Source organism: Ornithodoros turicata, chromosome 3 (genome assembly GCF_037126465.1).
Source record: "Ornithodoros turicata isolate Travis chromosome 3, ASM3712646v1, whole genome shotgun sequence".
NCBI classification, from domain to species: Eukaryota; Metazoa; Arthropoda; class Arachnida; order Ixodida; family Argasidae; genus Ornithodoros; species Ornithodoros turicata.
In genome coordinates, this window is record NC_088203.1 from 4,262,707 (window position 1) to 4,275,229 (window position 12,523).

At 50.6% G+C, this 12,523-nt stretch overlaps 1 protein-coding gene across 2 annotated transcripts; it reads right to left on the minus strand.

Annotated features, from left to right (window-relative positions):
* Positions 1-14: 14 nt before the first annotated feature.
* Positions 15-11,108, minus strand: LOC135387854 (uncharacterized). 2 transcript variants are annotated; one of them, XM_064617016.1, is made up of 5 exons: positions 11,026-11,108; positions 10,423-10,794; positions 3,550-8,432; positions 3,383-3,472; positions 15-1,835 (listed from the first exon to the last, which is right to left on the minus strand). In XM_064617016.1, exons 2-5 carry the CDS (start codon positions 10,764-10,766, stop codon positions 181-183), a joined length of 6,972 nt encoding a protein of 2,323 aa, XP_064473086.1. In that variant the 5' UTR covers positions 10,767-10,794; positions 11,026-11,108; the 3' UTR covers positions 15-180. The 2 variants fall into 2 exon arrangements, with proteins under 2 accessions (XP_064473086.1, XP_064473087.1); XM_064617017.1 differs by lacking the exon at positions 11,026-11,108 and having other exon boundaries at positions 10,423-11,018.
* Between the last annotated feature and the right edge of the window lie 1,415 nt (positions 11,109-12,523).

The window sequence follows — 12,523 nt, forward strand, 5'->3', positions numbered from 1 at the left end:
TTCTTCTCCTTTGAGAACTGCTGCTTCATCAAACGAGGGCTACCACCTCACCCTCTACGTAAGCAGGCAGATGTGGTGTTCTCTTCTGGAGTTCCTTTATGATGGCTTCTCCTGTTTGAATGGCTCTTGTATCAAAGGCTGGAGGTGGTGCTCCAGTAATGGCCTCCACTTCGGCCTGTTTTAATTCGATCTTTTCAGGAGGTAATTCCTTCTCCACTTTTGGAGCCGCCTCTTCCATCTTTTCACCCGGAGGCTGTTCCTCTTCAACTTCCCGTACGGGCTACAGGTAAAACCAGGATACTTCCAGAGAGCGTTGCCTTCGTGCTCGTCTGCTCGGTCTGGGTAGGAGTCTTCCTCCGGCAACTCCCTGAATCCTTCAAGTACTTCTATGTCTTTGGCTGTTGGAAGTTTCCCCAAGACCTTAAGTCCCTTTATTTCCTGGGGTAATTCTTCACGCACTTCTGGCTGTGGAGCAACTTCTTTGATACATACCTCCGTTACTTTCGTAGGCGCCTCCTTTTCGACTGGTTTTTCGAAAGGTGCCGGCCTTGGTACCTTTTCCTGGAGTTCCGCTATGATAGCTCCTTCAACGGCTGTCTCAATTGCTGCCTCTTCGATCTCTTCAACGTGCTTACGCAGTTTCTTCTCAACTTCCCGTTGTGGTACTTCAGGAAGAAACGGGATACTGCCAGAGAGCGTTGCTTCGAGCACGTCTGCGCTGTCTGGGTATGCATCTTCCTCTGGAAACTCCTTTAATCCAGCAAGCATTGCCTCGCCTTCGACTGCTGGAACTGCCTCCCTGGCCTCAACTTCCAAGACTTCCGTTAGCAGCTCCCTCTCGACTTCGGCTTGTGGAGCTGCCTCTTGGACTTCCTTCATTTCTGGTAGGAATTTTTTCGGGACTCTGGCTTTTGTGTCTGCGTCTTTGACTTCCTTTACCTCCGAAGGCAATTTCTTCCCTATCTCCAATTGTGGAACTGCAATCACGTCATGTGAAACTGGAACACCGCCGGACAGTGTTATTTCGAGTACGTCGGCACGGTCTGGATAAGCGTCATCATCGGGTACTTCTTCGAAGTCCAATTCTTCGCTGACGACCGCCTGTACAGTCGGCTCTTTCGCCTGTTCGAGTTCTGAAGGGTATTTCTGTACCTCTACTTCGACTTTCACCTCTTCAAAAGGTGGCAGTTTCGGCACCACTTTTTGAAGCTCGCGTATTATTGCTTCCCCATTGAGAACGGTTGCTTCGTCAACCAAGACTACGGGTTCTGCCAGTTCTATTATATCTTCTCTTTGAAGTCCTTCAACGTCAACACTAGGCTTCTCGTGGACAACGGCTTGCACCTCCCGCTCTTCGGTTTCCTCTGCTTCCGAAGGTAATCCCTTCCCGACTTTAGCTTTTTCCACCAACGGCTCTTCTCCACCTGAGGGCGGTTGCTTACCGACTCCAGCTCCGCCCTCCATTTTCATGTGGTGATCAACATGCACTGCTGAAGGTGTTTTCCTCACTTCCATTCGGTACTTTAAATGGTCCTCAGCTCTTCTTTCCGGCACACCAACGACTGAAGTCAGTGGCGCTGGACCTAGAATATCTCGAAGTCGATCAATAGAGGAGCTGGATAGTTGTCCTCGAACTTCAACAGAAGCTTCGGATTCTCCTGTTGGCACTGTTTCCCTCCACGTCTGCCGGCTGAGGCGCCGCACTCCTCTCAGCTTGATTTCGGACGTTGCGCCCCGGATGTCCGCCTCAGACTGCACTTCTTGGGCTTCTTCGAAAGATGTCTCTATGCCAAGAGTGAAGACTGCCTCGTCTGTTTTCTCCGCAGTAGCTTCTCCTGGGCGAAAATTGGCAGGGTTGCATTCAGGACAGTTTCGTGTTAGCAACGCGAAGCATGGCTGCAAGCGACCGGATTGCAGTTCTATGAAAAATCACCGAAAACATGCTCATTTTATGCGAAGCCCATGAAATTAAGCGTAATAAGTACAACGAACTCCACGCAAATACAGTGTATGACATCACAAAGTAAGCCTTCGTCTAGTTTTATCGAGCATAAGCAAGCAAGCAATATAAAGTGAGTACTTGATTGATTTATATATAATTGGTGCTCATTGGCAAAAGGCAGCCAAACGGCAACCACGTACTATGTGGTGCAATAAGTTTTTCATGAAACGAGTGGGGTGCGAATACACTCTTAAAAATGAACTTCACCGCATAGCACGCTCCTAGCTAGCCATAATCTCGAATGATATCGTTATCTGCCCGGATTTGTTGAAAACCGGAGGCGTACGCCTTTTTTCTGACAGTTATGAACTGCATAAGGGTGACAAAAAAGGCGTACGCCTCAGTTTTCAACAAATCATGGCAGATAAGGATATCATTCGAGATTATGGTTGGCTAGGAGCGTGCTATGCGGTGAAGTTCATTTTTAAGAGTGTACGTGGAATATGAGGCCAAAATGGGTGGTGAGAAACGACTAGTTACCCAGAAGCAGTTTACTTCAGATAACTATTTCATATAGCTGTCAAAAAATAACATCTAAGATGATCATGCAAACCTGAAAGCATGTGGCACTTGAGATCAACCTAACATGTTGGATCGCCTCCCAAAATGGGCTGGTGGAGCGCATTCTGGGTACATTTCCTGCCGTCAGAGCGCAAGACTTGAAAAAAGCTTCTTGAGAAAATGTAAGCACGTAGAACTCATTTGCGTAACATGAAATCCAGAACACCTATATTCGTGATGGAAGGCAGCGCTACACTCCTTCACCGCATAGCACGCTCCTAGCCAACCACCATCTCGAATGATATCGTTATCTGCCCTGATTTGCTGCAAACGGGGGGCGTACGCCATTTTTGTGACAATTATGAACAGCATAAGTGTCACAAAAAAGGCGTACGCCTACCGTTTTGAACAAATCAGGCCACATAGCGATATCATTCGAGTTGATGGTTGGCTAGGAGCATGCTATGCGGTGAAGTTCATTTTTAAGAGTGTAGTGTGTTCGTGTGGAATAACTAAGCCTAGAGTCACTAAATAAGCTACGCTTCAGAGTAGCGACACTGAGCCGCCATGTTGTTTCGGATGACCTCCAGCGCCATCCATTTAGCGCTCTTCGAAGTGTTGTCTTCTTCCACTGCTGAACTTCACCTTCATCTATTTCTACTGCCAAAATAGAGGTGGGGCTGGAGTCATCCGAAACAACATGGCGGCTCTTTTTGCCTCAGTGTCGATACTCTGAAGCGTAGCTTATTTAGTGACTCTAACTAAGCCCTGCTGTGCCCGCGGATGCAACCCAATGTCCACGGGTGTGCGCAGAATGCACTACAGGTTCGAATAAAACATAAACATCATTTTGGTTGTCGAATCGGTGGCTTCACTCACCTCGCTCTGTTGTGACGAAGGCAGAACTTTCCTGCCTAGCACCCCTTTCAGGAATAACGCTCTCTTCAGCCGTTTCCATCTGCGTGGTCTCTAAAGCGAAAGGGGGGGGGGGGAAAGCAGCCGTATGCAATAGCAATATCAAATTTTGCAATTTTCTAAGACCACACCTTCTCGTGAGGCAGACATCCCAGCAGGAGGAACGCCAGGGAGACCAGAAGCCTTTTCAGACGGTCCTTTCAAGTCTTCCTCACCTTCTGTCGATGGCTCGTGAGACACTACTACTCGCACTTCAATTGCGGAGGACCTCGCCACAAGGAAGACATCGTTCTCGGAGGTAAAAACCGCAACGTCAGTGGATTCCTTTTCTCCTAAGGCGCTGGCACGGTCCACTTCGGTACCGGCGGCAACTTCGCCCTTGTCTGGTTTGCTTTCCAAGCCTTCGATCTGAACACCGATCTTCGTGTCTCTCAAAGGGGTCACGGCTTCAATTACCGCCGAAGTACGCCTTTTTCCTTTCTTGCCGCGCCTTTTGAAAAATTTGTCCATCCATTCTTTGGACGATAAGCTGGTGACGCTCTTGCTCGTGTCACGTCTTTCCCTGGTCCGTTGCCTGGGTTCCGTTTGAGTGTGAGATGACCTGGAACTTTCGACAGCGGCTACACCTAACTGGGGCGAATACGGAGACCTCGTAACTTTAGTCGCAGAGTCGACGTCGAAGCTGAAGAACGTTTCTTCTTCGGTACTTCTGTCGCGTCGAGTGCTTTTCAAGTGAGGTTCTTGCATGCGTATGGCCCTTTGCTTGCTGGTCTCGTCGGTTTCCTCGGGCAACTTTTCCTCGGACAACCGGATTGTTGCGAATTGGTCAGCTGAGGTTACAGTTTTCTCCTTCAACGCAGTATCAAAGGATATGTCGGAGAAACCGCCTTGCGAGGTAGTGCTCGATACATCACTGGGTTTGAGGGATCGTACGGACCGAGAGATGTCCTTCCCTATAAAAGTTTTTTCTGCGCCTTCAACCGGAAAGCTCTCCATTGAATCCTTTGTGGCTGTTTCCGGCTCATGAACTGCTGTTGAAATGTCCGTCGGCTGTGCGTACGAAAAATCGGTTTCGACGGAAGTCATTCGACCAGAAACAGTTGGAGCAGAGACCGCTTTACCTAAACTTGCAAGTCCGGCTCGCGCCTCAAAACGTTCAGCTCTCTTCGAAGGTTCGGCATCACCTCTCGCTGTGCTCGAGAAGAGTTCGCTGACGTCCGACGGCGTGGCCCTCGTCACATCTTCTAACCGCGGCGGAGGCTTCCCTGCAGATACTTCCATTGAGAGTGATTTGTCTTCACTAGCCCCTTTTTTGCTCTCCTTGGCAGTCGTGTCATAATCTGGTATGCGCCTAACTTCCGTTGCTGCAGGCAGGAGGCGTTTGAATTCGGAAGGAATTTCGAGGCTACCGACCTCAGTTCCAGTCGTCAGTTCGGTTTTCCTGTACCATTCCTCTCTGGCTCCGACAGCTTCAGGTAGAAATGGAGGTGGTTCTTCAATCGAATACGGTACAACTCTTTCAGCTCCTGCCTCTTCTTGAAGACTTGGCGGGAATAAGTCAACAGCTGTAAACAACTCGTCAGTTGGCGATGCTGCCCGCTCAGCTTTACTTTCAGTCGGAGCAGTCAGCTCCGTTTCTGGCCTTGCCAGCGCCAGGATCTCTTCATCGGTGACTTCCACCGCTGCGTCCTTCACGTAGACGCTACTGGCTTTACTGAGGAAACGTACAAGTTCCGAAACGTCATCTTCGGTCGCTTGAACAAACTCCGACTCAACTTCGTGATGAGTTAGTGGTTCGCCCACTTTCTCGGAGACCGCTACGATTGCTTCGGGTACAGTCACAGACGGTTCGTTGGTAATGGAAAAGAACGTGCTTCCATCTTCCTTTTGTCCTACCTGCTGTTGACGAGCGCCTTGCATAGCGTCAATCAACAAAGTGATGCTCACACTCTCTTTTGCTAGGCGAGGACTGGGCCACTCTGACGGCAAGGAAATCGCCTGCGTTTGAGGAGGTTCATGTTCATCGACATCAGTGCTTGGACTGAATGGATCTTTGCTACCCGCTCTGGAAAGTATATTCGGCGACTTAACAGAGGCGGAATCTTCGCTCTGAGTAGCCTTTGAATCGAAATGTGTGGTGCTAGGTCGTGACAGCGAGTAGGCTAGATTACCAGACTTATATGTTCGCAACATATCTTTAAGGCTCGGGCTTCCCTTGAACTTTTTCCGACCCTTCTTTTTGAAATGTTGTCCCGGCGCCTTTTTGCTCGTGCCCGGCATCGTCGTCCCCAGGCTCGCACGCCTTGTCTCATCGGTTGCCTGCCTGATATCTCGGATTACTCTTTGAACGTTCTGCAGGACACATTCAACCTTCCCAGCATCACGATCTGAAGACGAAGGCTGCGTATCGCGGGCCGATCTCTGCATGCTTGCGCCACCCTGTTCTTGTTCTACTCCGGAGACCTTCCTTGACGAAGCTCCAGCTACTCTGCTTGCTCGTTCATCTTCGTCTGCTTCGTTATGTTCAAAGGACGACTCATCCACTGCTCTCATACGGTACCTTTGACCAGCTCCCGTAGATTCTTCAAGTCTCTGTGCTGTTAATGGTTGAGTGTACGATACGGCGCCCGCAGGCGGAGTGACATATTCCCAGCTCTCGCTGCGGTACCACGGGCCAGTCTCGCCTGGTTCTGTGCTTGCCAGCTGTTCCGCTTCAGACCGTTTTGGGGGTTCCGTCTTCTTGTCCCGAAGCCCTCGCTCAGCTGTCTCGGGAGCTAACTGGCTGTGCCGTTCATCCATCTGCTGAGCTTCAAGAAACGATTTAATTATTCCGCTCAATTGCTGTCTCACAGATGCTTGCTCTCTAGCTTGGGCAGGGCCAACTGGCCCTACGTGGGGCCTACGGAGCGACGTGTGCTTCCATGGTATTCCCATTTTAGCACCAGAAGGCGTCGGTTCAACGGTGTCAGGAGTTTGTACGCTGTATCGCGGGTCCATATCTTGCAGGTCTTCGTGGTACGCTCCGGTTAACTGTTGTCTAACCGTAAAAGGTCTGGCAGGGGTTAATCCGAGCAATCCGAGAATTTCTTCTGGAACCATGCGAGGTTCCGTGCTGGCAGATTCTCGTGCACGATAGCGCTCATCCTCCTCTTGAAGGGCTTCATGGTACGCTCCGACTAGCTGATGCCTGACAGGTGGCGATTCAGTTAGATCGAACTGCTGCTGCTCAACGAAACCCCCTTGGGCAGCGTCAGCTAGATGTTCTTCACGAGTCCATGTATCCGTCTTGCCTCGCCTCCAAGGCAACTCACTTCTTACATCAGCTGGGACAACTGGTCCCGCTGCACCGGACGTTGCAATCTGATACCGTGGATCTATATCCGGTAGTGTCTCATGGTACGCACCTGCTAGCTGCTGCCTCAGCGAGGGAAACCTTGGACCGACAGAGCTACCCTCCAGCACGTCATACCTGGCGGGTCTCGAAAGTTGACCAGGTGCTTCTTGTAATTTCGTGGTATCAGACGTCGACATGCGATAACGTGAATCAGTCTCTGGAAGGGACTCATGGTAAGCTCCAACTAGCTGGTGTCTCAAAGATGGGGACTCGTCCGTCAGTTCCTTTTGTGCGAAGGTTCGATCTCTTGCAGGCGCTCCCAAATACTCTTCGCAAACCCACGTGTCCCTCTTGACGCGCTTCCAGGGCACCTCTCTTTGCAGTTCAGAAGATGCGCTTGGTCCTGCTGTTCCGGACGCTGCTATGCAGTACCGTGAGTCCATGTCTGGTAGTTGTTCGTGGTACGCACCACTTAACTGTTGTCTAAGTGTAGGCTGTCCGGTACCAACAGGGGCACGTTCCAGGAAGTCCTCCTGTCGTCTCCTTGGCGATATTCCATCGGGGCCAGACTGCGTCACCGTTGTATCAGGCGTCGACACGCGGTAACGCGGGTCCAGCTCCGGAAGGATTTCGTGGTACGCCCCCACTAACTGACGCCTGAGAGATGGAGATTTGACTGCACGAGCCGGCAGATGCTCGTCGGGAGCTCCTTTGTCAGAGTCATGCGGACGTTTTTCACGAATCCATGATGAGTCTTTCTTAGTTCGCTTCCAGGGCTGTTCACTCATTAGGTCAGCGGAAGTGCTTGGCCCAGCTGTACCCGATGCTGTTACTGTGTACCGCGAATCCTTTTCCGGTAGTCTCTCATGATATGCACCTGTTAACTGCTGTCTGACAGAAGATGGTTGAGTCCGCTGTATTGACTCCCGATCGTTCTCCTGGGCTACATCCGTACTTTCCTTATATATGGATGTCTCGTCACAGATGTGTCTCCAAGGGCGCTGCTTCTTCAGTTCGGGAAACGGTTCGGAGCAAACGGAAGTCCCGCCGCGGTAGCGTGAATCAAGTTCTGGGAGAGCTTCATGGTACGCACCAACCAGCTGTTGCCTCGTAGACGCAGACTCAGGCAAAGGAGTCTCGTCTGCCTTTGCCCTACCAGTCCAGGACTCTACGCGCTTCCACGGTTGTTCCTTCCTTTGGTCTACGGACCTCGATGGCCCAGCGGTACCGGAAGTGGCCACGCGGTACCGTTGATCGCTTTCTGATGTCTGATCGTGGTACGCTCCCATAAACTGTTGCCTGAGGGTTGCCACACGACCTGCGTGGCCTTTCATGATCGTATCGCTTAACTGTTCCTTCACTGTTGCAGGCTCTCTGGCTTGTGGCGCTACTGCATCCTCTGGTCGCTTTATCCATGACCGATCTCGGGCCCGCTTCCAAGGCTGAGCAACGCGGGGCCCGGATGGTTCGACGGCACCACCCGCTTGAACACGATAGCGTGGATCTAGTTCTTCGAGTTTCTCGTGGTAAGCCCCTGTTAGTTGCTGCCTTACTGTCTGCCGTTCTTCCTGACCCGATTTAGTATCAGCAGGTTGTCCGCTACCCCTTGCTGTAGATTCATCTATCCTATTATCTTCAATTGTGCCTCCTGCGACGAGGGCATCGGCAACGTCTTCCGGCCTGTTAGGGAAACATTTTTTTTTCACTGCCACATACATACACGCCTGGCCAAGGAGGACACTTTCCCACACTCTTAGAAATGAACCTCACCGCATAGCACGCTCCTAGCCAACCATTATCTCGAATGATAACGTTATCTGCCCTGATTTGTTGAAAACACGGGACGTACGCCTTTTCTGTGACAATTATGAACAGCATAAGTGTCACAGAAATGGCGTACGCACCCCGTTTTCAACAAATCAGGGCAGATAACGATATCATTCGAGATAGTGGTTGGCTAGGAGCGTGCTATGAGGTGAAGTTAATTTTTAAGAGTGCAGGGACGGACGCAACGTATGAAACGCGCGGTACTTCATGTGATATATGCCAGTTTTCTCTAGCACTATCGCAGAACCTTGTCCCGTATATTATCTGGGCGCTTGCGTACATTGTCCCTTTCGCCTAAGTATAACAAATAATTCAGGGACTGAACGGAGAACGCTACGGAATTGTCATTCTTGAACGCATTCTAAGGACCAGACGGTATTAAAGTCGTCGCAGGCAGGGCGCCGGCGTCTGCGGCCCCCTGAGCCCGCCGGAAGGGACGCCTAAAAACGGACAGTAAGAACGAAGGGTAGGGGCAAATTTCCCACTTGCCCCCCCCTCCCCCCGGAGGCGAAAAGTAGTACACTAGTATGGACAAGGTAGTCTACGCCCCTGTCGGACACTTGCGTATGCGCGTATCGTTCCGATAACATAACAATTTTTAAAATAGCATAGAGGTAATTTTTAACACCGTTTTCTTCCCATAAAACTGTTAAGTAGGCCAGTAAGATACACCACGCGAAGTAATTCACACCACAGAGACATAATTATCGCAGAAATTGAATTTCAAGTACGGCGCAAAAAGGGATCGTGCGCAACGGCGATGGAGAGCAGTACCAGCCCGTGATCTGCCTGGGACTCGCGCTGACGCTACAAGGATCACGCCCACTGATTGGTCCAGAGAAATGTTGTTCTGTTACTCCACTGTCTGCTACTCGGCTGTTCGAGGTTTCGAAAAAGCATTTCTATTGGCTCGGTCATGATTCGGCCGCTCTTTCTATCCCCATTTGTCCGGGAGAACTGGCAAAACGAATTTACGGCGGCAAAGGGACAAGGCGCTGACCCCAACTGACCGGCGAACCAGAACGCCTTCTCCCTGTGACGTCATCGGTGACGTGGCATCATCCCGCCTCCTCGTTATACACGGAGTGGCGAGTTAAGGGTGATCGCGCGGAGCCATGTTTATGGAAGTTTTTTCATTATTTTCTTTTTCTGGGAACAAATTACATACATCAAAACCTTTCGCGCTATTCGGTAAAATGACACTTTCATCAGACTTTTTGGATGGCTTTGGATGGATCTTTTTAACGCACTTTCGGTAACCTCTCACTCCACAGACACTATATATCGTTCATCAGCATTGGTGACTATTCACATGACATCTAGCGCACTTTTATGGATGCCCACTGCCCTATTAAATTCGCCCTATACCCTATTATTTTTTATTTTTTTTGCACCAGCTTGTGCAAAGCCCCGAAATGGTTCGCCAGTGTATTCGACGCCGAACCTTGTAGGGAAAATGCTGACAACCCACATACTTGAAACGGCCTTTCGAAGTTCGCAACATGCCTCGCAATTAAACCGAGACAATTCCAAGACTATGCATACTACTGATATATCATATTTATTGCTTTCGTACCGAAACCTCTACCACTAACATTAAACAGATTTTATCGTATGCACATATACTAAACTACAAAAGATATCGAGACATGAAACTATACTTGAGAACTTGCACACGAGAGATAATATAAATTTTTGCTCCACCAGCAATCAGTCCACCGCGAGGACAGGCAAGTCCGTTCCCCGAACTCGTGCTGTTTGGTGATTACGTAACACGTAGCGGACACAGCTAGCACAACTTTACTCTACACTGTGCGTTATCACTTTGTCTTGTCTTCCTAACCTGTTGGGTCTGTCCACATCCTCCGTGCGGTGGACGCTGGACACGGATGCGTCGTCCACAATCACCGACAACTGACGGTTCTTCTTGAACACGGCCGCCAGGTCTGGGCTGCTGACACCGCTCGGCCCGGAAGCAGGATCGAAATTGCTCCATTCTGGACTTTGCACTTCGGGTGATATTGAGCCCGGCGAACTTTTGACGACGCGGGTGGGCTGGGATGGATTAGGCCGGGCTTGCTGATACAAAGTGAGTTGGCTTGAAGTCACGTTTATAATTGGAAGGTCTTCATCCTCGGGACGAAGGGAGGATGGCCTCGGCTGACCTTCCTGCTGTGACTTCTTCATAATTGATGTTTCGGTAGCATTATTGTACCTGCAAGAACAGGAAGAATGGTGACGGGTCGGGATCCCTGACCTCTCCTGGAACCATGGCGGTTGCTTCCAAGCGCGAGCAAAAGTTCGAGGTGGAATGCTTGGAGAGACCGGGCAAAAATCCAGGCAAGGAACTTGAACAGCATAAACTAATTTTGCCTAACAGTGCAGGTGAATGTAGCAAACAATGCAAATGGAGGAAGAACGGCAACAGTTCACGGAGGAGGCTTACCGGTATTGTCATGGTTCTGGTCTCGAGGTGCGGTGCCCGCGTGGGGGAAGGCACCGACACGCGACCAGGTGCCCCGATGGTGATGGCAATGAGGATTTAGTTTGCGAATAGAATGAACGTTTACGCTTCGTTTACACTTTAAAGTATCCATGTGTGAGTCAGCGCCGCACCGTTCTGGACATCAGCATCGGCAACAATATCATGGTCGCGCAGAAGTGAAAGAATGGATACTTGTAGAGGAGGAAACCCGGCCGGATCTGTCGTCATGGCGCCCGTCAATGCATGAATCACCCGTTGCACCGTTCATCATCAACACGGATGGAAATCACCAAATTAAGTCTGCCTTGTTCACTGACCTTACATCCTCGGTCATTCGCACCAAGTCATACCATCCTGCATCGAACGGCATTGTCGAACGACTCCATATCGTCAGCTCAAAGTGGCCTTCCGTGCACCTCAAATACCATAGCCCGAGACTTTACCCATTGCACTCCTTGGTATCTGGACCGCATTTAAACCAGATTTCGGATGCACCGCGGCAGAAATGGTGTACGGCAAGACTCTTCGTCTCCCCAGTGAGCAAGCTTGTCTGGTCCTCCGCCAATCTTCCAGCCCATCTTTCGCATCCGCCATACCGGACGCTCTTCGCCCAGGCTGTACTCAACACTCAAATTGCCTCACAACCAATGAACACCAGGACTTGGAGCACTTGGACCAGGACTTGAGCACCACGTGTTCATCAGGTATTATGCCGTGAAGAAATCCCTTCAACCATCCCTATACAATGGCCCGTACCAAGCCATCCGAAAGACACGTGATCATTTCACACTTCTCGTCAACGGTCGTGAAGACAGTTTCTACCGAATGCCTCAGACCTGCATACTTGGCATAAGGCTCTTGCGCACAGTAAAGTCATTCATTCATTCAGTCATTCACATCCGCACCCATTCATCACGATGCTTCCAGCGTCCTCTTCCCTTCTTCTCACCTGACTGTCGCTCACATACTGTGCCCAAGGTGGTGGTGGGGGTGGTGACAGGGCTTGCTGTTGTCGGCCTCACGTATGTGGGCAACGTCACGACTCACGCCCTGGGGGAATGTGCGTCCTGGACCGACTTCTAGGGGAACTGTGCCGACATATGTCTGAAAGCGTCTGAAGAAAACCCAGGAAAAACCCCAGACAGCACAGCCGGCACCGGGATTCGAACCCGGGTACCTCCCAGTCTCGACTGTGCCCAAAACTTCCACGCCCGATCCCCGGACTTTACTCAATGGTGACTTTTTTTTTCCCCTCTCCGCACCATACTCCTCGTTTTCCACGACCTCGCTAGGGGAGAGGAGGAGCACTGTTGCAGCACGCAGCACCATTGCCACCCTGATCAGCGCAGCAAAGCGCGCGAGCGATAAATCTTCAGTTTAGTTTAGTTGAGCTCGGGTTTTCCTTCTGCATGGCTGTTCTGGCATTTACGGCGGTCTTGCAACAGACTGAAACGCGGTG